Source organism: Oryctolagus cuniculus, chromosome 16, assembly GCF_051225735.1.
Source record: "Oryctolagus cuniculus isolate XC-2025 breed Fujian yellow rabbit chromosome 16, ASM5122573v1, whole genome shotgun sequence".
Classification (NCBI taxonomy): Eukaryota; Metazoa; Chordata; class Mammalia; order Lagomorpha; family Leporidae; genus Oryctolagus; species Oryctolagus cuniculus.
Window position 1 is genome coordinate 8,491,396 of NC_142882.1, and position 23,958 is coordinate 8,515,353.

General features: G+C 53.4%; 1 protein-coding gene across 8 annotated transcripts in view; it reads left to right on the top strand.

Annotated features, from left to right (window-relative positions):
• Positions 1 to 23,958, top strand: part of ARHGEF18 (Rho/Rac guanine nucleotide exchange factor 18) — an 89,032-nt gene that overhangs the window by 15,646 nt on the left and 49,428 nt on the right. For 2 of the 8 annotated variants that reach the window (XM_089316258.1, XM_089316259.1), the window contains exons 2-10: positions 29 to 150; positions 8,019 to 8,278; positions 8,901 to 9,051; positions 11,683 to 11,797; positions 13,579 to 13,702; positions 13,973 to 14,017; positions 14,935 to 15,012; positions 16,522 to 16,624; positions 16,766 to 16,907. In XM_089316258.1, the coding sequence (XP_089172384.1) occupies positions 136 to 150; positions 8,019 to 8,278; positions 8,901 to 9,051; positions 11,683 to 11,797; positions 13,579 to 13,702; positions 13,973 to 14,017; positions 14,935 to 15,012; positions 16,522 to 16,624; positions 16,766 to 16,907 (1,033 nt within the window). In that variant the 5' untranslated portion in view covers positions 29 to 135. Of the gene's footprint in view, positions 1 to 28; positions 155 to 8,018; positions 8,279 to 8,900; positions 9,052 to 11,682; positions 11,798 to 13,578; positions 13,703 to 13,972; positions 14,018 to 14,934; positions 15,013 to 16,521; positions 16,625 to 16,765; positions 16,908 to 20,717; positions 20,859 to 23,958 lie in introns of those variants that run through there. The other 6 variants (XM_089316260.1, XM_070067505.2, XM_089316262.1 and 3 more) reach the window with 4 other exon arrangements.

Genomic DNA, 23,958 nt, shown 5'->3' on the forward strand with positions numbered 1-23,958 from the left:
TGACTCCTGGGCTCTGCTTTCTCCACAGGCTCAGAGCCCAAGCCATGCGCCCCATCCTATGACTCAGGAGCCTCGGCCCCGGCCACGAAGAGCAGCAGTGGACCCTGGAAGTCTGGCCCGCACTTCTTCTCCACCATGGAGGACGAGCAGGCAGGTGTCCGGCTGCTGAGATGGGCAGGGGCTGATGACAACAGTGTTTAGCCCAGGCATGTTGCCAAGCCTTTACATACATCATTTTCTCAGTGAGCTCTCGTCAGAGCTGGGCAAGCAGTTACAAACTGGTTTTACAGATGAAGACACTGGCGTTCTTTCTGGAACAGACAGAGGGAGGGAAGGCAGGTGGGTGGGTAACAGGGTGGATGGATGGGTAGAAGAAGTGGAGGGAAGAAGGAGGGAGGGAGGGAGAGAGATGGATAGATGGATGCATGGAAGGAAGATAGGTAGATGGATGGATAGAAGGGAGGGAGGGCGGGCAGGCGGAGGGCAGGGAGGCAGGAAAAGCAAATGCAACTTAGAAAGGCATTCTGCCCTAGTTCAGCTCCCTTGGCAGCTAAGCAAGAAGCCCGACCTCATCTGACTGCACAGCTGCATCCTTGCCCTCTGCCCTGGTTACCCGTTCTCCAAGCGTTTGACTTGGGAAGCCGGGCCCCTGGAAGAAAGGCCCTCAGTGGTGCAGGTCCATGATGGACCTCATGTCAGGCCCTGGGCTGGTTCTGGGGCTCCTCCTGTCCGACTTCAGGTTCCAGGGAAGGGCATGCTGGGGTGGAGAGCAGGACATTGCCTGGCCAGCTCCTCATTCCTCCAGGAAGCCCTCCTGGAGTGAGCTGCAGGCTCGGTTGTCCCCCAGCCTGCTGCCTGGAATCTTCCATCACACTTGATTCTAACAGCTAGGTTATTAGTTACTATAAATCAACTCCATGCAGTCAGGGGATCCCTATTACTCCATCTAGGGCTGTCAGAGACCTGTGAAGAGGCAGGTCCCTGACTCTGGAAATGCAAGATGTCTCCATGCACTGACCAAGGGCATGCCACGGGCAGGACCCCATGCCCACACTGCCCAGTGTGGACCGTGTCACCCACACAGTGGCTCTGCAAGGGAGCAGCAGTACCCCCATTTTAGAGAAGAAAAGACTGAGACTCAGAGTGTAGCCAAGGTCACATTCAACTCGTACAAACCACAGCTCAGATGAAAACCTAGACTGAGGTCTTCCTACCTGACTGTTGTTCAAGACCATCTTCCCTTTATCTTTAGATAGATAGATAGATAGATAGATAGATAGATTTGAAAAGCAGAGTTACAGAGAGAGGGAAGAGAGAGAGAGAGGGAGAGAGGGAGAGAGGGAGAGAGGGAGAGAGGGAGAGAGGGAGAGAGAATGAGATCTTCCATCTGCTGGTTCACTCCCCAAATGGCTGCAACAGCCAGGGCTGGGCCAGGGTGAAGCCAGGAGCCTGGAACTCCAGCCGGGTCTCCCACAAGGATCCAAGCACTTGGGCCATCTTCTTCTGCATTCACAGGTCATTAGCAGGGAGCTGGATTAAAGTGGAGTAGCCAAGACTTGAACCGGTGCCCATGTGGGATGCTGGCACCACAGGCGGGGGCTTTACCCATTCCACACATTGGCTGTCCCTATCCAAAATGCTTGAGACTAGAAAGAATTGTTTTTCTTTTTTTTAGAGTGTGGAATATTTGCACACCCATAATGAGACATCTTGGGGATGGGACCCAAGTCTAAACACAAGACTCAAATGTCTCACGCACGTCCTACACACATAGCTTGAAGGTACTTTTACACACTATTTTCAGTGCACCTGCGTTTTGACCTTGACCCACACCCATGATTCCAAGTGTGGAATTTTCCACTTGAGGGTGTCACACTGGGGCTTGAAAACTTTTCAGAGCATATCAGACTTGGGGTTTTACAGTGGGGGATGCTCAGCCCATATCTGCTTGCTCTTTTGTTTGCTGGTGTTTGCTGTTGTTGTTTACATGACAGCATGGAACCAGAGAAACAATTTGCCCCAAGTTGCTTTGATGTGCTATTTCTTTTAAGAGTGAGCAAGATGAACAACTATTTACATTTTTAAAAGTAAAAGTGTACTCTCGGACTATATAAAAAGCATACATGCCAAGCACCCGTCTGAACAGTGGGGACTCCTGGGATGTTTTGACTCCGGGTTTGACTTTGGAAGGAGGGGGAGCAGCCATCCCTCACGGCTCCCACAGGCCTGGGAGACGGAGCCTGGATTTACTGTATCCTCTGTGGGGTGCCAGGGCTGGTGCATTAGTGTTTCATCGGATGCTTGGAAAGGCCCCTGTTGGGCTGGCTCCCATCTTTTCTAACCCAAGAAATAAATGTTGGGGGAAAGGTGCAAGCTCGCAGGACAAGGTGCCCTGCTCCACCCCCTCATCTTCAGCATCCTTGCTGGTGCCGAGCCTGGGACAGCCTGTGCCCCACATGTCCCCCCTCTTCCTCCCCCGCCCCGGCTCTGGCCTGGCTCTCACCTCTGCCTCGGATGAGGGAGGCCCGGCCCAAGCCAAGAGCCTGCCCTGATGTGTTTATATTTAGCAAAGGATAAAAACCAGAGGCATGAGGAAACAGCAGAAGAGACAGGAGCCAGCAGGAGGCTGTCCAGACACCGGGGATAGGAACGGACCCATCCCCTGGGCTGGGGGAAGGCGAGAACCAAAAGGAGGCTGCCGTGGAAGCCACAAGGAGGCCAGGCCACGCTGAGGCAGCAGGAGCTGGAGTAAGAAGGGGACAGAGAAGTGGGGTGCTTGTGTTGAGAGGGCAGAGGAAGGAAGAGGAGTCAGTGTGGCTGGGAGGGAACCCAGGACAGTGGCCCCAAAGGAGAGGATCAAGAAAGAAGGGGGTGCTAGAAACCAATATGGTGGATGCTAAACAAGTGTGGGGTGGGAAGAGGCAGCCGTGCAAACTCCCACTTCTGGGTGGAGGCCCAGGACAGGAGGGGGAAGGGGCCCCAATGGATATTTGGCTAATTCACAACAGCAGAAAGGTAGAAGCCTCAGGGTATCCATCAACAGACCAGTGGGTAAATGTAACGTAGTGCATCCATGCAATGGAATGGTACTTAGCCTAAAAAGGGAGGGGATTCTGACACCTGCTGCAAGGTGGAGGGCCCTTGGGGACATCAGGGACACAGAAGGACAAACCCTGCAGGATCCCACTCCTAGCAAGGTCCCCATAGCCATCAGAACCACAGAGATAGGATGCAGTGTTGGGGTGGGAGTGCTAGGGGCTGGGGAGGGAGTGTTTCCTGGGGACAGAGCTTCGGTCTGGGCAGAGAAGGCTTTGGAGACGGACAGTGGTGAACTGAGTGCTTAAAAATGGTTCAAGCTGCATATTTTGTGTTCTGTGGCCGTGATGGAAGGAAGAGACAGGGAGAGGCCAGTCCTGTGACGAGATCACATGAGTGAGGGCAGGAGAAAGAGGAAGCCCCAGAGAAGCCCCTGTGCCTGGCAGCCCCTCCTCACCCATCCACATCCCCGTGCATGGCCCCCACCCACTTCTGGCCACACACAACCTGAGCTGGCCCAGGGCCTGGCTTTGCTTTGCAGGTTTTCTCTGCTTCACATTAGAAGCTTCCCTGAAAATCCCCCAAGCGAAAGGTTTTGGGGACTGTAACAAACATCCTCGAGGCTGCAGAACTACATAAAGAGAGGCTTGCATGGCTCTTGGTTCTGGGGGTTCCAGGTGAAGGCATAGTCCTGGGGCAGCACGGGGTGGCACATGGCAGGAATCAGGGAGCACACACATGTGTATGTGTGTGTGCACGTACACTTGTGTATATGCGCACTATGTGTGTATGTGTGTGTCTATATGTGTATCTGTATTGTGCATGTGTATGATTGTGTGTTTATGCACATGTATTCATGTATGTATGTGTACATGTATGTGTGCATATGTGTGTGGTTGCACGTGTGTGGTGTATATGTATCATGTGTATATGTATGCACGTGTGTATTGTGCATGTGTATTGCATGTGAGTATGCTGTATATGTGTGTGCATGTGTATATTGTGTGCTTGCGTGCATGTATGTGTATTGTACATATGTATTACATGTGTGTTTGTGCACGTGTGTGCATATGCATTGTGTGTGCATTATATATATTGTGTGTTGCATGTATGTATGTGTGTGTATGTGGTTTCTGTGTGTGCATGTATATATGTGCATGTCTCTGCATGTGTGAATAAGTATGTGTGTATGCATGCATGCTTGAGTTTATCTGTGTATGAATGCATGTGTGTATGCATATGTATTATGTGTGCACATATGGGTGTGTGTACATGTATGTTTGTGTGCATCTGTGTGTGCATTTTGTGTTTGTGCATGTGAGTGTTCACCTGTCTCATATCTCTTCTTAGAAAACCACCGAATTCAATCACAAAGGCTCTACTTTGACGTTTGTGATGCCCCTATCACCTCCCACCTCTTTTATTTATTTGAAAGGTCTCTCTCTCTCTGTAACTCTGCTTCTCAAGTAAATAAATAAAATATTTCTTTTTAAAAAAGATTTTAATAAATAAAATCTTTCTTTTTAAAAAATATTTTATTTATTTACTTGAGAGGCAGAGTTACAGACAGTGAGAGGGAGAGACAGAGAGAGAGGTCTTCCTTCAGTTGGTTCACTCCCCAGATGGCCGCAAGGCTGGAGCTGCGCTGATCTGAAGCCAGGAGCCTGGAGCTTCCTCTGGGTCTCCCACGCGGGTGCAGGGGCTCAAGCACTTGAGTCATCTTCCACTGCTATCCCAGGCCACAGCAGAGAGCTGGATTGGAGGAGGAGCAGCCAGGACTAGAACCAGTGCCCATTTCGGTTGCCGGCACCACAGGCAGAGGATTAACCTACTGCGCCATGACGCCGGCCCCAAATAAATAAAACTTAAAAAAAAAAAAACACACACACACAAGGCCCCCCTAGGGACAGGTGTTTGGTTAGATGCTGCTGGGACACCTGTGTCCCAGTGGGGAGTGCCTGGGTTTGTGTCCAGTTTCCCACTGCTGCACACCCTGGGAGGCAGCAGGTGATGGCCCAAATAGTTTGGTCCCTCCCACTGACAAAGGATTCCTGGACTGAGTTCCCACTTCCATCGGCCCCATCTGTTGCAGGCATTTGGGGAATGAACCAGTGGATGAGAAATCTCTCTCTCCTACTTTTCAAATAAATAAAATAAATAGCTTCTTGGGGAGAGAGAGAGAGAGAGAGAGAGAGAGAGAGAGATATCTTCCATCTGCTTATTCATTCCCCCAAAAAGTTGCAATGGGCGGGTGGGGCCAGACCGAAGCCAGGAACTTCATCCTGGTCTCCCACAGGGGTGCAGGGGCCCAGGTGCTTGGGTTATCACCTGCTGCTTTCTCAGATGCATTAGCAGGGAGCTGGATCAGAAGTGGAGCAGCTCCCAGTGCTCCAATATGGGATGCTGGTGTCACAGATGGTGGCTTAACCCACAGCACCACAGCACCAGCCCTGGCAGTGCCTCCATGCAAGCTTCCTGCAGAATTCAGGAGACAGGGGACAGGTCCCCTTAGGGTTAGAGTCTGTCCTGGGGCCTCACAAGGAGCAATGGGGGAGGCCCCCCCATCCAGCAAGTCCTGCCTGGGAAGAATCCTAACAAAGCGGGGGGAGGAGCAGCTCCTGTCATGCAGATCCCGTGGGCTCAGGGGAGCCAGGAAGGCAGTCTTGAGGGCACAACAAAGGTGGGTTTTGAAGAGTGCATAGTTCTCCAGCTAGGCTCTGGGTGGGCTGGGTGGGAGAACCGATTTTTCATGGAACAAAGTCTGGAAAGAATAGCAAATAGGGGCCGGTGCTGCGGCTCAACAGGCTAATCCTCCACCTAGTGGCACCGGCACACCGGGTTCTAGTCCCAGTCGGGGCGCCGGATTCTTTCCTGGTTGCCCCTCTTCCAGGCCAGCTCTCTGCTGTAGCCCGGGTGTGCAGTGGAGGATGGCCCAAGTCCTTGGGCCCTGCACCCCAAGGGAGACCAGGAGAAGCACCTGGCTCCTGCCTTCGGATCAGCGTGGTGTGCCAGCCGTGGCGGCCACTGGAGGGTGAACCAACGGCAAAAGGAAGACCTTTGTCTCTCTCTCTCTCTCACTATCCACTCTGCCTGTCAAAAAAAAAAAAAAAAAGAATAGCAAATAGGGTGAGGAGGAGTGGGTGACAGAAGTGACGGGCAGGAGATGCCCAGCAGAAAGAATCAATGAGAGAAGTGAGAACAGTAGAGAAAGCGCCCAGAGCGTGGGACAGAACAGAACTGGGTAGGAGTGTGGCCTCCGCGCACCGAGGCTCCAAACCGGGAAAGTGGGGCGACAGTGCCCTCTGGTGGATGAAGGAGACCGTGGCGTGTTGGTGCTCGGCTTTGCAGCCCGGGTCTGCGCCAGCGCGTCTTAGACCGCAAGCCTTGGCGTGTCTCGGGCTGGGCCTGAGCTGCCAACTGCTGGGTAAGGAAAGGTGTTATTAAAGGTGATTGACAAAGTCAGGTATTCCAGGTTCCACCCTGGCAGGAGGCAGCGGGAACAGGAGGGCAGGATCCAATATAGATTCAGCATCCCTCACCCAAAAGTCCAAGAATGCGTCAAAAACCGAGACGTTCTGATTACCAATAAGATGCCAGTTGAAAGTCCCATACCTGACCTTGTGGGGTGAAATATGAAAACGCAGGTGCACTAGAACCAGGGTCTAAGGTGTGTGTGCCAGGTGCACAAGTGTGCTTCAAACAATTGATGGAAAATGCAATGAATAGAGAAGTTTGTTTTGGTGCAAAAAGATTTGAAATCCAGGCATAGCTTTTGCATAATGCACATTTTCCAGGAACTTTTGTAAGTTCCTGGATGCATGGATTTCATATGCATATGCATGGATTTCATATGCATGGATTTCAAAAATGTTTTGCACCAAAATAAGCTTGTCTTTTAATTCCCTTTTCCATAAGCCTTTTGGGAAAAAAAAATAAAAGGTTATATAGGAGATTACATTGTATGAGTGAATCAAATGATCACATTTGTATACATTATATACACATATCACATTGTATGTATGTATATTATATACATGTATCAAATCATCACATAATTATTATGTGTCAATTGGAAGGCGTTTGGATAACAAGTACCAAAACAGATCTACTAACAAGTTTTCCTGTTCCATAGCAGAGTTGGGTAACTGTAGTTCACAATACTGTGTTGTACTGGGTGAAACACTCAAGGGAATTAGTAGCCTGCAAACATAAAGACAAGACAAGAAAATGGAAATGCTAAGTGCCTGATCTGATCATTATGTGCTGTGCACTATATCCCATAAAAATGTACAAGTATTACACATTAATCAAAAAAGTTTAAACAAGAAATGATGCATGAGATAAAAATATAGTTAAATTTTCATTAAAGGAAAACAAAGAATGTTTCATTCTGCAAAAATAAATAAATAAAATTAAAATAAGCTGATCGGGAGCACATATGTGGCCTAGCAGTAAGACACCCATATCCCATATCAGAGTACCCAGGTTCAAGTCCCCCTGCCGCTCCTGACTCCAGCTTCCTGCTAATGCAGACACTGGGAGGCAGCCAGCGATGGTTCAAGAAATTGGCTTCCTAGCACATGTATGGGAGACCTGGATTGTGGTCCTCATGGTCCTCGTTCCCAGCTCCAGTCCTGGGCCCACCCCCAGCTGTTGCAGGCATTTGGGAAGTGTCTGCTCTCCCCTCCCTCCCTCTGAATAGACACATCTTTGAAATGATTAGCTGCTGAGCCCCCATGGCAGAGGTGATTATGCTAACTGCCTAAGAGGATCAGACAGAGACTCAGCCAGGCAGGTGCTTGGCCAAGGCTAGGAAGACGTGGAAACCCAGGCTTCTGACCCCTTTGGGAATAGAGCACCCAGCCCATATTGGAGGGAAGGGAGCTAGGTAGCACGCGCAGATTGGGGACTGGGTGCCTTGTGGCCAGGAGACCCCAATCCCTGCTGCCCCTCAGTCAATGCCACCTTCTTCTGCCCTATAGGAGGATGGCTTTCCAAATCGGCTGGGTGAGAGTGCAGAGGACCTCAGCCTGGACTTGGAGGCTCTCCAGGGAAGTGTGTATCTCCAGGACCTGGGCCTGGAGGCCCCCTCGCACAGCCAGCCTGGGGGGGCTCAGGGCAACAGCCCCCCCAGCGAAGAAACAGGAGGAGACTCGCCCTTCACCAGCTCAGTGGAGGCCCAGGGCCTGCTCAAGAGGCGCAGCTGGGAGAGGTCGCGGAGCTGTTCTGAGAACTGGCAGAGGTCAGCCCCTCAGCCCTTCCCACCTTCCACGATGCGTCCCCAGGACAGAGCCAGGGCCCAGGCCACGCTGTCTCACTGCTCCTGCATTTTCTAGCTCTCAGATCACTGGGTGGGGGGGTGTCATAGCCAGCTCCAAACATCCTCTTCTAACACGCATGAGCACAGAGTGCAAATGCCCAGATCCACGTGCATGCTGCTAGCGTGTGCGTGCACAAGCCCAGACTGTAGATGGCACTCACAAGAGCCCACATGTACAACACCCCTGTGCACACTGAATGACACGCCATGCCTAACAGCTTGCATGCACAAAGCCACAGGTGCACTTGGGACCAAAACACAGGTGTGTGCTGGGCTCCATACCCCTCACCCTCTGGCAGCTTCACAAATAGCTGGAGGCAGTAACTTTGGCTACCCCAGCCACCCTTGTCCTTCTAAGTCAACCCAAGTGGAAATTCAGCCCATGCAAAAATGGCAGATCGGCTACCCCAATGCAGCTGCCACAGTTTAATCAGGTTCCCCTCTAGACTCTGTTCTGTGGCCTGTCCATCCCTCCACATCCTGGAGGGATTCAGATGGGTGACAAGTCCCAGTGAAACTTCACTTCTCTCCCTCCTCTCCCCAGGCTCAGCTTTGACGCCTCGGCTGTGGACAAAGGGCCCTGTCTCCCTCGGACACTGGCTAGCTTCGCCCTGAACCTGTCTGGAGAGGGGCTGAAGACTTGGACCCAAGGGTGTCTGCCCGGCGGCAGGACCCCAGCAGAACAGTCACGCAAGGTGGGTGTAACCAGCAGCTGCCCCTGAGAACAGCTCACCTCCGGGCCAGAAGCCAGTGCTGGGGGTGGGAGAAGAGCCTCACCCCTACCTGGCAGGACTCACATGTCATGGTGGGGAGGAGGGAGGGTTCCATGATGTGGGAGTTGGGGGGGGGGACCTTTCTTCTGCCAAGATAGTGAGAACATCATTTGCAGGCTGTACAAAAGTGCCAGCTTAAAACCGAGCCTCCTGGCCGGCGCCATGGCTCAACAGGCTAATCCTCCACCCAGCAGCGCCGGCACACCGGGTTCTAGTCCCGGTCGGGGCACCGGATTCTTTCCCGGTTACCCCTCTTCCAGGCCAGCTCTCTGCTGTGGCCCGGGAAGGCAGTGGAGGATGGCCCAAGTGCTTGGGCCCTGCACCCCATGGGAAACCAGGAGAAGCACCTGGCTCCTGCCTTCGGATCAGCGTGGTGCGCCAGCCACAGCGCACCAGCCATGGCGGCCATTGGAGGGTGAACCAACGGGAAAAGGAAGACCTTTCTCTCTGTCTCTCTCTCTCTCTCTCTCTCACTGTCCACTCTGCCTGTCAAAAAAAAAAAAAAAAAAAAAAAAAAAACACCGAGCCTCCTGTACATGCACTGGATTTTAAGTCCCACCTACAGCTGCTGGCCTTGGCAGGGCTGGGTCGGATGACTTTGCGAGCCTTACCCGGCCACAGGATGGACACTCCTCACCCTGGCCGCTGGACCGCATGACCGGCCCCTCGCCGAGCCCTGCGATTCCACCTGCATGGTCAGGCCTTTGCCACTAATAGCACGATGCCACAGACTGGGTGGGTGGCAGAGAGACGAGGCTTACCTGGGCTCACGGTTCTGCACATCCAAGGTCAAGGGGGTCTATATCTGGGGATGGCCTTCTTGTTGGAAGAATCCTGAAGGTGTACATGGCACTGTACATGGCAGCACATGTGTGTGTGCGTGCACCGAGTGTGTGTGTGATCTGTATGTGCACTGAGTGTCGCTATGTATGTGTGTGTCTGCACTGAGTCTGTGCCTTTCTGTGTGTGTCCATGTGTGTATATGTGAGTCTGTGTATCTGTTGTATGTGGATGTGTGTCTGTGTGCCTGTGTGTGAGTAGTGTGTGTCTGTGTGTGTCCATGAGTGTGTGTGTCCATGTGTCTGTGTGTGTATCTGTGTGTTTATGCACTGAGTCTGTGTGTGAGTCTATATGTGTATGTCTCTGTGTGTGCATGTCTGTATGCCTGTGTGTGTGTCTATGCACTGAGTCTGTGTGCCTGTGCCTTTCTGTGTATGTCCATGTGTGTGTCTGTGTGTGTGAATCTGTGTGTCTGTTGTGTGTTTGTCTGTATGTGTGCATGTCTGTGTGCCTGTGTGTGAGTCTGTGTGTGTCTGTGTGTCCATGTGTGCCTGTATGTGTCTGTGTGTTTATGCACTGCGTCTGTGTGTGAGTCTATGTGTGTGTGCCTGTGTGTGTGTCTGTGTGTTTATGCACTGAGTCTGTGTGTGTGTGTCTGTGTGTGTGTGTCTGCCCATCTTCTGGTCCCCCCTCCTCTCACAGAGCCAGCAGGACTCCATCCTGATGACCTTGTCTGACCCTGCTCACCTCCCAGAGGTCCCCCCACACACACTCACCATGGTCACGTGAAGCCTCCACCCTCTCAGTAATAGCACGTGGGGACTGAACTCCAGCACGAAAGCAGGCGTGTGGCACAGCAGTTAAGATGCTTCCCAGGATGCCCAATCTGGTATCCGAGTGCCTGGGTTGAAGTCCCGACTCTGCTTCCAATTCCAGCTTCCTGTGAATGTAGACCCTGGGAAGCAGCTGGTGATGGCTGCCGTACTTGGAACCCTGCAATCCACATGGTTGAGTTTCCAGCTCCTGGCTTTGGTCTGGCCCAGCCTCAGTTATTGCCAGCATTCGGGGAATGAACTAGAAGGTGGAAGATCTCTCTCTTTCTCCATCTCTGCTTTCTCTGCCTTTCGTTCTTTCTTTTTTTTAAGATTTATTTATTTATTTATTTATTTATTTATTTATTTATTTGAAAGGCAGATTTACAGAGAGGCAGAGAGAGAGAGAAAGGACTTCTGTCTGCTGGTTCACTCCCCAAATAGCTGCAACACTAGAGCTGCGCAGATCCAAAGCCAGGAGCCAGGAGGTTCCTCCAGGTCTCCCACATGGGTGCAGGGGCCCAAGGACTTGGGCCATCTTCTGCTGCTTTCCCAGGCCACAGAAGAGAGCTGGATCAGAAATGGAGCAGCTGGGACTTGAACCAGCGTCCATATGAGGCTGCAGGCTGCGGCTCTACCCAATACACCACAGCACCAGCCCCACACCTTTCAAATAAAACAAAAACAAAAATATCTTTTTCAATTAAAAAAAAAAAAAAGCCCTCCAGCGTGAGCTTCAGAGGGGACAAAACCTACTCAAGGGGCCGGTGTTGTAGTGCAGAGGGATAAGCCGGCACCTGTGATGCTGGCCTTCCACATGTGCCCCGTGGCTGGGGGAAGTACGTGCATCCCCAGGTTCTGTGGAAGTGACCCTGGCCACGGCTGGGGAGCCGGGCCTGGCAGGGCTGCTCCTGCAGTCCAGGCCACCTTCTGGGCTCACAGAAATGCTTGTTTCCCACAGGGGTGTGAAAGCCCTGAGAAAAGAGGGCGGTCACGGTCTGTGCCCACATCCTGTGATGAGATCAGCTCCCTGAACATTGCTCCGGGTCTGGGCAGAGATGCTCCGCCTGTGCAAGGTGACCTGGTCGCGGTGGGGGTGGGGTGGGGCGGGGTGGGTCTTAAGAGGAGGCTCCCCCCAGGTGAAGCCTCCACTGGGACCCAGAGAAGGGAAAGGAGCTGATGGAAGACTCGGGGTCCCTTCGGTGGGAATGGGGCCCCTGTAGCATCTGCCCTGACCCCTGGACTGCCTCTCTCTCTCTGTCTCTCTCTCTCTGTCTTTACCTCCCTCTCTGTCTCTGAATCTCTTCTTGCCTTGGGCAGTTTTCGTTACTATAGCAAAATTCCTGAGGCTAACTTGGCAAATAAAAGAGCTTGACTTTGAGCTGGTGGCTGTGGAGGAGCAGGGTGTAGGTGAGGACATTCTTGGGGACACAGTTCCAAGGCCACCCAGGATGCCTTTATCTATGGGATGCATCCCCCACTTGACAAACTGGCCAGAATTCAGGCGCCGTGGCTCACTTGGTTAATCCTCTGCCTGCGGCACCGGCTTCCCATATGGGTGTCGGGTACAAGTCCCAGTTGCTCCTCTTCCAGTCCAGCTCTCTGCTGTGGCCCAGGAGGGCAGTGGAGCTTGGGTCCTTGCACCCGCATGGAAGACCAGGAAGAAGCACCTGGCTCCTGGCTTCAGACTGGCGCAGCGCCGGCCGTAGTGGCCATTTGGGGAGTGAACCAACGGGAAGGAAGACCTTTCTCTCTGTCTCTCTGTCTCTCTCTCACCGTCTGTAACTCTACCAGTCCAAAAAAAAAAAAAAAAAAAAAAAAACCTGGTCAGGATTCAGTTGTGGGGGCTGCACCCCAGAGACCCCAGCCCACCTCCTCATTTCCCAATGGCCCCACCTCTGAACACCATAGTCAATGACGTCTTTGCTTTCTCAGTGCCACGGACCTAAGCCTTTGGGGATGAAGTTCCTGCAGGGGCTCAGGGACTACTCCCAGCACTGGGGAATAGAGAGACACTTGGTGCAGTGGTTAAAATGCTTGGAGGGGCCAGCACTGCCTTGGCAAATAAAGCTGCCTCCATCCCATATGGGCACCGGTTCAAGTCCCAGCTGCTCCACTCGCCATCAGCTCCCTGCTGGTGCACCTGGGAAAGCAGCAGCAGATGGCCCGGGTGTTTGGGCCCCTGCACCCATGTGAGAGACCCAGAAGGAGCTCCTGGCTCCTGGCTTCAGCCTGGCCAAGCCCTAGCTGTTGCAGCCACTTGGGGAGAGAACCAGTGGATGAAAGATTCTCTCTTTCTCTGTAACTGTGCCTTTCAAAAACATAAAAATGAATCATTTTTTAAAGAAAGACACTTGGGACACATACGCTGGTGCCTGGAGTCGAGACCTGGCTGTGCTCCCCATACCAGGTCCCTGCTGATGCACACCCTGGGAGGCAGCAGTGAGGCCTCAACTGCCTGGGTCCCTGTCTTCCTCGTGGGAGACCCGGATGGAGTTCCAGGCTCCTGGCTTTGGCCTGGCTCAGCCCCCAATATTGCAGGAATTTAGGGACTGAACTGGCAGATGGGAGATCTCTGTCTCTCTGCCTTTCAAATAAATACACCAAGAACTCGACTGGCCTCACCAGTGTCAGTCAAACGTCTCTCATCTAAGATCTACCCTTTCCTGATGCACCTCTGGGCTTCTGTGGTCTCCTCTGGGGGCGGGGATAATGCGTGGATCTCCTTAGGGCCACTTGGAGCTTCCTAAGCTGTCATGTGTAAAGTGCTTAGTAGATTCTGAGCACTCACAAGAGGCTGAGGATACCTCCACCCTGGCTCTCTGCTCCCTTCCTGTCTCTTCTCCCTGGATGGCAGCCAGGTGGGCAGGTGCAGGGCTGGTCTCCTCACACCTGTGCACCCTGGGGTGCGGGCTGCTTCCAGGCCTAGAGCCGCCAGTGCTGGAGTGTGTGGAAAAGGACCATGTGGAGCCGGATCGCGTGTAAGTGTCTGCCCTGCATTGGGGAAGGGACTCCCGGGGTGGGGGTGGGGGTGCTGGCTGAGAGAGGGAGGGCGGGGAATAGGAGGCATGGGTAGTGTGAGTGGCTGTGCCCGGCCACCACCCCTGTCAATCTCCCATACTCACCATCCCTCTCCTGGGGGAGGGACCAGAGGCGATCTCAACACAGCAGGCTGGGGCCCATCTTGGGGGATGCCTCTGTGATCCAGAGTGGATCTGGAGCCGCTTTGACCCCTCCCTAACTTCCCACAGGTTGATGGTCCAGCAAGTGCTTCATGAACTTCGCCAGTATCATGGGTAGGTGGGCAGGGGTCAGGTGTAGGGGCAGGTATAGGGGAAGACAGAAATGGAAGACAGGTACAAGAGCTGACAGGTAGGGAGGACAGATGTTGGGGATAGGCCTAAGAGTGGCCAGATGGGCCAGTATTCTGGTGCACTAGGTTAAGCTACCACCTGTGATGCTAGCACCCAATATGGGCAGTGGTTCAAGCCCCGTCTGCTCCACTTCAGAAAGCAGAGGAAGATGGCTTGGGCCCCCGTCACCCATGCGGGAGACCCAGATGGAGTTCCAGGCTCCTGGCTTCAGCCTGGCCCAGCCCTAGCCATTGCAGCCATCTGGGGAGTGAACCAGCAGATGGAAGATCTCTTTGTCTCTTCCTTTCTCTGTAGCTCTGCCTTTCAAGTAAATAAATAAATCTTTTTTAAAAGAAAAAAAGAGTGGACAGAAATGGGGGATAGGTACAAGAGTGGACAGACAGGGGAGACAGGTGAAGAAGAGGAGTATAGGAGACAGGTCGAGGAGAAGTGTGGCAGACAGGCGTGGAGATGTAATGGGACACAGAGACGTAGAGAAGACAGAGCTGTGGGTGGGAACTGGGAACAGCAGAGCTGGAGAGGAACAAGCCACTGCAGCCCCTTGGCACCGCTGCAAACGACATTAGGTGCATTTGCCTAAGATCCTGCAGCTTGATAGATTATCTGCCTGCCTGCTGCACTGGCATTCTCCCGCCAAGACGTGTCACTGCCATCTGCCAGAAACCCACCCCCTGCCGACACCGTGTCTGTGGACAGGTCTACAATGGCATGGCCCAGCGGGCTCTCAGACATGGCACCTGGCATACACCAGCACACTGAAGCTCTGAGGGGTGGGAGAGGAGGAAGCTGGCGAGGGAGACCCTTGACCCACCCGTCTGTTCCCTCTGTTTCTCCTGCAGGGCCCGGCAGAGGGCTCACATGTCTGCCAGCCCTGGGGGAGCCCACTCCAGCCTCACCTGGTTTGAGTTCCTGTCTGAGTGAGTACACAGAGCTGCTGCAGGTGGGGCCAGCGCTGGGTTGGAACAAGCACTTACCAATAGCCTTCTCTATAGGACACCATGTGCTGTGGACAGGAGCTGAGGTCCCCCACCAGGGAAATGGCCAGGACTGCTGGGGAGTCAGGGAAGGGAGGACATCCTGGGAGGGCAGAGGAAGACTTCCTGGAGGAGGTGACAACCCTGAGCTGGGTTCTGAAGGAAGAGCAGGAGTTTGCCATACAAGGGCTCTTCAAAAATTCCTGGAGGAGTAGGCACTTAGCCTGGTGGTTAAGGCACCCGCATCTTACATCAGTGTCTGGGTTCGATTCCTAGCTCTGGCTCCTGCCCCCAGCTTGCCATCAATGCAGATCCTGAGAGGCAGCAGGGATGGCTCAAGTGGTGGGGTTCCTGTCACCCATGTAGGAGACCTGGGCTGAGTCCCTGGTTCCTGGATTCAGCCACCATAGGCATTTGGGGAATGAACCAGTGGATGAGATCTCTGTGTGTGTGTGCATCTGCCTCTGTCTTGCAAATAAATAAAATAATTTTTTAACTTCTAAAAAATAAGTAAATTTTGGTACAAAATAAATTGAAATTGTATCACCAAGCAGCAAAAATTCTTGTGAAATGCATATTACAAAAATCTATGATTTCAAAGTTTTTTGGCACCAAAATAATTTTTTTATTTTCTAAAAAGATTTATCCATTTATTTATTTGAAAGGGATAGTAGCAACAGAAAGAGAGGAAGAGGAGGGAGGGAGGGGGAGAGAGAGAGAGAGAATGAGACCCTTTCATCTGCTGGTGTACTCCCCTCCCCAAATGGCCACAACATCCAGGAGTCAGGAACTCCATCTGGGTCTCCATGTGGGTGCAGGTACTAGAGCCATCATTGCCCTCCCAGGTGCATTAGCAGGGAGCTGGATCAGAAGCAGAGCAGCCAGAACTCGAACTGGTACTCCCATATGGGATGCTGGCTCTGCAGGTGGCAGCTTCACCTGCTGCACCACAACACTGGCCCCTAAACATATCTTTTGATTCTATTTTTCCATGAACATTTTGAAGTACCTGGTAAGTATTAAATAGAGTGTTGCAGGGGAAGGGGTGTTGGCCGTCTGGGGGTGGGGGAAGGACTTGGCTGTGCCGTGAGGATGGAGCATGCATGGGGAGGTGCAGGATACAAGAAGAATGGGCAGGATTGAAAGGTCAGCCAGGTATGGGGCAGGGGAGCCTGGGTGTGAAGGAGAAGGAGGAATCAGAAGTAGCCAGAGTGAGGATGTCCAAGCTAGGTCCATCGAGGGACCTCCAGACCGAGAGACCACCTGTAAAGCGCATCCCTGGGGGCTTCTGGATGTTTGTTGAGTGAAGGAGTGAAGGAGAGGAGGAGGAAGAGAGGGAGTCGGGGGCCATGCAAGGGGTAAGCAGAACTGGGAGTCCTCAGGGAGACAGGCTCAAGGAGCATGTCACAGGGCTGTCTCAGAAGGGCCTGTGTCCCCCTGCCCCCCACCCAGGAGTGAGGATGGCTCCAGCAAGAACGAGAAGAGCGACAAGAGCACCAGGGTGAAGCGTAGGCTGAGCTCCCTCCGCAGCCGAGTCACCAGGCAGAAGGAGAAGGTGAGGGCCAGGGTGGGGCAGGGCGTGGCGGGGAAGCTCTCTCTTTCTCTCCCACCCCCCCCCCCAAGCCAGGATGCACCGGGCATGAAGGGGCAGCCCCTGCAGAGGACATGCTAACACCCACCTCTGTCCCCCGCACAGGGAAAGAGCCCGATGCATTTGAAGGACAAGGCCCCGGACGGCCGGGAGAGGCGGGAGTGCATCAGTGGGCACCAGCTGGTGCAAGGGACCTTCCTGGGCCACTCGAGCTGCCCGCTGTGCGGCAAACCCTTCCTGAGTGCCGGTGAGTCAGCTGGGCGGCCAATGCCCGCCTCTGGATGGCAGGGGTTTTCCTTCTGCTCATGCCACTGGCTCCTCTGCTGTGTTGGTCTTCGTTTCACTTCAGCCTTCCCTGGCAAGGGCAGACCTCAGTGGCTCCGAGGGAATAGGAGCTCTGGGGTTATCTCGCGATTTGGCAAAACTCCTTTTAGCATCATAGCATTGGCCCTGGCAAGAAGTCCTGAGAAGTACTAATCAGGGATCTCGCTCCATATTCCCCAGCCTTGGTTTGTCTGATGTTTTCTCATAGCCTCACGGAGGTTGTGTCGGGGACTTTGGGACCTTGTTCCATCGTGTCAGGAGCACAGGCTAGCTGCCTGATGTCCCTGGCGATGTTGACCTTAATCACCGGGTTAAGGTGACGTCTCTCAGGTCTAGTTTTCCTTTTTCTTTCTTTATTCTCTGGAAGCTAATCCTGACATCCAGCCCACCCTCAGGGTGGCAGGAATTAAACTCTGGTGTTGGAGACATCATTTGATTTTTAGGACAAATCTTGGAAATGGGGGAAGATTTGAGTTTGTGTCAAAGAAACAATGTGCAGCTCTTAGCAAGGTGCCTGGTAGGAATGAAGAATGGTATCTTGTATCCTCCTCTTCCTCCTCCTCCTCTTCCTCATCATGTGATGTTCTGGTTGTCTAAAGGCTTTTGGCCAGGTGGAGGCAGTGCCCGCATTTAAATCACAGAACATAGCCTTGTGCTCTGACCCACCCCCCCCAGCTGTGTCAGAAGGCGCACAGCACCAGAGCACCTGTGTGTCACTCCCAGCAGGCTGAGAATGGGCGCCAACTCAGTATCACTCTCCCAGAGACCTGCCTGCCACCCTGGGTATTCAAAGCTGGACATTACTATCTGTCAGGTAGAGGGAATGACCTTGTGCTAGGTTAACTGGAATGGACAATGAGTCATATACTGCAGGTAATCAGGGGAGGTGTGTCCCTAGGGCAAAGCTGTGGTGCCTTCCCAGGGGCCAGCCTAGTGACCAAACACCATTGCTGATGGTCCTGCTCCTGATGTTGACCTTCATGGTCTGAGCCCACCCATCCTTCCATCCTCTCTCCCATGGCTCAGCCACCCGAGACGACTCCAGCCCCCACCCCTGAACCCTTGTGCCTGTCCACGCACACATACCACCTGTGCTTGGCTCATTCAGCACTGCTCCTGGAAGCCCCCACTGCCACCTGACTCTTACCCTTTCATACAAAGCACAGGTGCACCACCCACAGAACACCTGAGTGTCCCGTAGGCCAGTCGCTCTCAGCCGAGGGCCTGGAGAGCAACTGGATCAAACATCATCAGGACTAGAGGGAGCTTCTGGCATCTAATGGTAGAGGCCAGAGATCTAGTTCAATGATCCTCTAATGCACTGGGTTCCCCCACCCCAGCCCCAGTCCCGCCAAACGCCACCGCAGAGAATTATCCAGCCCCAATTGTTGAGAGTGCCAAGTCTGGGAAACCCTGTGTCCCCTTAGCTCTTAGAGGGACCCAGACCCTCACTCAGGACTCTAAGTGCAGAATGGGTGGATGAGCCTAAAAAAGCTGAGGGACTGTCTTCCTTCCTGGCAGCCTCCTTAATGGGGAGAAGTGAGCTAATTTGAAGATTTCTAGAACTAATGCAGCTTAGAAGTGAGGCTAGGGATGCCCTCCCACTTAAAATCAATAGTTTCTGATTGCCTTCGGCAGGAAATCCAGAAGCCATAGCAATTCAGAGAAGGGATGCTGTGTTTTCTGATTTATTTATTTGAGACAATGAGAGAGTACTCCTATCTACTGGTTCACTCCCCCCAAATGTCCACAATGTCCAGGATTGGGCTGGCGCTCAAACCAGGAGCTGAGAACTCCATCAGGGACTCCCATATGGGTGGCAGGGACCCAAGGACTTGAGCCACCACTGCTGCCTCCCAGGGTGTGCATTGGCGGGAGGCTGGAGTCAGGAGTGGAGCTGGGTGTTGAACGCAGGCACTCTGATTAGGAAGAGGTGTCTTAGCCACCAGGCTACACACTCACCCCACAGTGAAGAAGCATTTACCCACCATGAAGCCACTGACAGTAGCTGTGTCAGGGCTTCTGGCTTCTACTGGGATAGGGCATCTGCTGGGCAAGGGGCTTCAAAAAAGTTCATGGAAAATGTGTTATAAAAAACTAGGCATGGGCCGGCGCCGCAGCTGAATAGGCTAATCCTCCGCCTGTGGCGCCAGCACACTGGGTTCTAGTCCCGGTCAGGGCGCCGGATTCTGTCCCGGTTGCCCCTCTTCCAGGCCAGCTCTCTGCTGTGGCCCCGGAGTGCAGTGGAGGATGGCCCAAGTCCTTGGGCCCTGCACCTGCATGGGAGACCAGGAGAAGCACCTGGCTCCTGGCTTTGGATCAACGCGGTGCGCTGGCCACAGCACGCCAGCCGCAGCGGCCATTGGAGGGTGAACCAATGGTAAAGGAAGACCTTTCTCTCTGTCTCTCTCTCTCTCTCTCTCACTGTCCACTCTGAAAAAAAAAAAAAAAAAAAAAAAAAACCTAGCCATGGATTTTAGAAGTTTTACATCAAGATACAACTTATCTTTTAATTCCATTTCCATGTGCTTGTGTTTGCAGAACCCCCAGTTCCTTAAGCAGGTGTCTTCTCTTGACCATGACTATCAGACTTAAAGTGTGGGCTGGGTAGTTGGGGACTCTGTGCCCCAGCTTCAGGACCGAGGGCTCTCAAAAACCAAGTGTGTTTTGAAGCGACTTGAGTTTGGGGAGCTCTTCCTGGCCTGGTTGGCCAACCTGGACCTTTGGTGACAGCTCCATTCCTGGCTACCACCCCACTCTCCCACCTGCAGGGGACTGTGACTGGATAAACAACCCCAGGGCTGGGATGCCTGCTGGCTTCTGAAAGGGTGCTGGCTCTGGAGAAGGTACCTGGCCTGTCTGGAGGTATTTAACAGCAAGAGGGAGAGAGTGGCATGTGTTTCAGACTCTGAACACCTGCTGGAGGTATCTGACAGCATTTATACTGAGAGTATCAGATGGTCTTCAGAATGTCTCTGGGTGACTGAAAACCTGTTTGAGAGTTATCTGGTAGCACTTGCCTGGGTGTCTGGAATGGGTTGGGGTTATTGGTGGCATCTTCCTGGGTAAATGGTGTGTATTGGGGTATCTGGTGGCACCGGCCTGGGCATCTGGCATGTGTTGGGGTTATTGGTGGCACCTGCCTGGGTGTCTGGCATGTGTTGGGAGTATTTGCTGGTACTCGTGTTGGGGCCCCTAAGACCACCTGTCAGGTGTGGGATTTATTTTTCCCCAGATCAGCTTTTTGTTGAAACGCTGCCACTTCTTCCTCACAACAACCCCTCTCCTCTGATTTTCTGCCGCCGGGGGTGCCCTGGTAGGTACCCCCACCCTTCCACGTCCGCAGGCACCCGCTGATTCCCCCAAGAATCCCACTATCACTCCCCGCCCATCTACCCCTGGGACTCGCTCCCCAGCCGTGCTAATCTTCCAAGCCCCCTTAGACCCCACAAAGTGCACCCCCAACCCACTGATCCCCCTCTAGGGTCTCTCCAACCCCTCTATCCCCGTAGGACCTCCGAGCCCTGCTGATAAACAAAATGCAACCCAACCCCGCAGACCCACCCCTCAGGGGCCGCCGCCCTCCTCCTCCCCACAAGGACCCTCCTCCCGCCTCGGTCACCCCGCCCCGCACCCGCACTTCGCGGCTCAGCCCGTCAGAGAAGCTCCGCCTCGAAGCCACGCCCCCTGGGGGGACCCAACCCCCTGGGACCGCCTCCGGGGCGGGGCCGCGCACGCGCCCTTCCCCACGCGGGGGCCGCTTGCTTCCGGCTCGGCGCTGTGGGCGTCTGTGGATCCGGGAGGCCGGGCGGAGGCGGCGGCCAGCAGCGGCTGAGGAGTGAACGGAGAGCGGCCTGCGGGGGACTGGGCTGAGGTGAGGGCGGCGGGGCAGTCCCGGAGGGAGCTAAGCCAGGGAAGGAGGTCTGGGTTCCTCCCTGAGGTCGCCGAGGGGGGCGGGACTGCCGGGGCCTCCCGGCGGGCCCTGGACGATTCCCTCCGGCAGGTGCACCCGGCTGCGGCCCAGGCTGCCCGAATCGTGCCTGGGGGCTCCGGGTGGCGCGTGCAGGGTGCGGAGGTGCCGGCGACGCCCGCAGGCCCTGTCCGGGCCAGGGCCGGCCCTGGCCTGGGGCGTCGCACCCTCCCTTCCCCCAGGCCCCGGCCTCACCGCTCCTTCAGGGGTGCGGGGAGACCCTCATCGCGAGCCCTCACACCCCGGAGCGGTGTCCTCCCTACCAGGGGTCGCGTGGGTGCAGAAGCCCTGCGCGGCTGGGGTGCCTTGGGTCTGTCCGGCTCTTTCCAGCTGCTTTGCGGTCTCGGGACCTAGCAGGTGCAGCGCAGCCTTCCAGGGCCCTGCCCAGGTCCTTGCTGCGTGCTGGGTCGTAGCTTGCCTTCTGCTCACCTTTTACCTGTTGCTGCTGTGTCGGAAAAGTGGCTGGCGGAAAAGCTGAAAAGTTTCTTCGAGTTTTACTGCGGAAGCAAAGAGAAAAAGGCAACTTTTTTCTGGCCTTGTGTTCGGGAGAAGAAACTGCAGCCAGTAGCTTTGAAAGGTCCTTTCTGTTTCGCCGAGGTGTGGCCAGCCCGGTGGCTAAGGGCGATTTGGGGATGATTTTTGCAGGTGTCTTCTGGTGAATAATTAATCCCTCAGCTAACAGGAGAAGTGTGGAGAGCTCAGGTGTGATTGTCAAATCAGATCTGGGTTCTGGTCCTAGTTCCAGTCCATACCTGGTTGGCCGTAGCTCTCCTCATCTTTGAAATGGAAACAAAGATTGTTGGGGGGGGGGGGGCGGGGAGGTGCAGGGGTCTGAGAGGTAGTATGTACAGGCACAGGAGGAATGGTCAATACGTGTTATATAACCTGAGCGTATGTACACGTGTGCTCCTGGGCCTTGTGTTTTTAAGTCGCCATTCAAAGAAATAAGGAGCCCAGGAAATCTGAGCATCTCGGTTGTTGTTTGGACTGGGCTGTTTGCTGTTTCTGTGGGTCCACAAGCCATTGGTGTTGGGGGGGGGGGGCGGGGGCGGGGATGAAGATGTTCATTCCAGAGCAAATAAGAGCAAACAGCTGGAAGGCATAAAACATCTCATTATTTTTTTTTTTCTTAACTAGAGCTGGTATTTTCACCCAGCTCTGAGTGTATGCTCTTAACCAACACATAGTATTTTTTTTTAATTTATTTATTTGAAAGGCAGTTACTGAGAGGCAGAGGCAGAGAGAGAGAGAGAGAGAGAGAGAGGTCTTCCATCCACTGGTTCACTCCCCAGATGGCCGCAACGGCTGGAGCTGTGCTGATCTGAAGCCAGGAGCCAGAAGCTTCCTCTGGGTCTCCCACATGGGTGCAGGGGTCCAAGCACTTGGGCCATCCTCCACTGCTTTCCCAGGCCAGAGCAGAGAGCTGGATCAGAAGTGGAGCAGCAGGGATCCCTATGGGATGCCAGCACTGCAGCTGGTGGCCTTACCCGCTGACACCATAGCCCCGGCCCCACATTTCATTCTTGTGTATGTAATTTGTTCTGATTTTGTAGAGCATATTTCATTTTCTAAAGCGCATATGTTTGAGAACTAGAAAAAGCAATTCTTGTCTTTCTCTTTTTTCCCCCCTTAAATTGACCTGACAATGCCCCCACTTTGAAAGTTGAAGTGGCGCATACCTTGTTGTTGGCATAGCTGGGGTGTAATTTTCATTCTTGTCACACAGCAGCAATTAAGGAGGCAGCCGTTGCCCTTCGGTGTCACCAGCCCCGGGGACGAGGGCTGCGTTCCTGCTGCACCTCCCTGGGTGTTTACCCACTGCATGTTTAGCATAGTTCCAATCCGTGTCAAGGTCTCCTTCATTCTCACATCCTGGGCCACCTTTCCACTTCTCCTGACCCGTTCTGTGACTTTCGAAACATTGTCACCTCCAGCCAGCTTCAGTAACTTGAAGCCCAAAGGCCTTTATAAAGTCCCATCCATCCTGGCTCTTTTGTTATTTGTTGGGTAAACTTCACTCCCCCCACTCCAACCACCCCCCTCCAAAATGATCGAGAGCTTCTGTGTTTTGAAAACCCTCTCTTCAGGTGCAAAACACTCTGGAGCTGCCTGTAGGAATTTTCTGGAGGAGGAATGTGGCTGCAGGTGGGGGAGGGGGAAAATAGTTACCATAAAGTCCTCCCTGAGGTCCCAGGAAATCCGTCCCTGCAACTGGGCTCACTTTTTGTCCTCTGGATTAAGCTGTGTGTAAACTGATTCAGTCTCATGCTGTGCCTACTTCTGTCTGTAGATAGATTCATGGTTTCCATTGATATAAAATTGTAAATTGTAGCCGATTGTATTCAAAGTAGCAAGTACATGGACTTGTGATCCTTAAAAAAAAAAGGCATTCTAAAGGTTTCGTTGTGCAAGAGTATACCTTGAACACACTGTGGAAAGTTACATTTTAAACTCCTGTCACTTTTTTTTTTTTAATGCAACAGCTTTATTGAGATATAACTCAAATACCCTGAAATATACCCTTTTAGTGTATTTCAGAGTTAGGCAACTAGTGCACCAGTATCTAATTCCACCGTGTCATCCCTTTTTTGTTTTAAAGATTTAATTAATTAATTAATTAAAAGGCAGAGTGATGGAGAGTGGGAGAGGGAGAGAGAAAGAGAAAAAAAAAAAAAAGATCTTCCATCTGCAGGTTCACTCTCCAATTGGCTCCTACCACTGGGTCCACCATGTGGGTGGCAGGGACCCAAGATCATCATCTGCTATCTTCCCAGGCACATGAGAAGGGAGCTGGATAGGAAGTGGAGCAGCCAGGACTTGAACTGGTGCTCCAAGATAGAATGCCGGCTTAAACTTTCTCCCCACCACACACACACACACACACACACACCCGGCAATGCTGGCCCTGTCATTCCTATGGGTGGGTTTGGGAGCAAGGACAAATGTCAAAGGAGGGAGGCGGGTCCAAGCAAGGAGCCCGTGTGTCGCAGGTGGGATGGAGGGA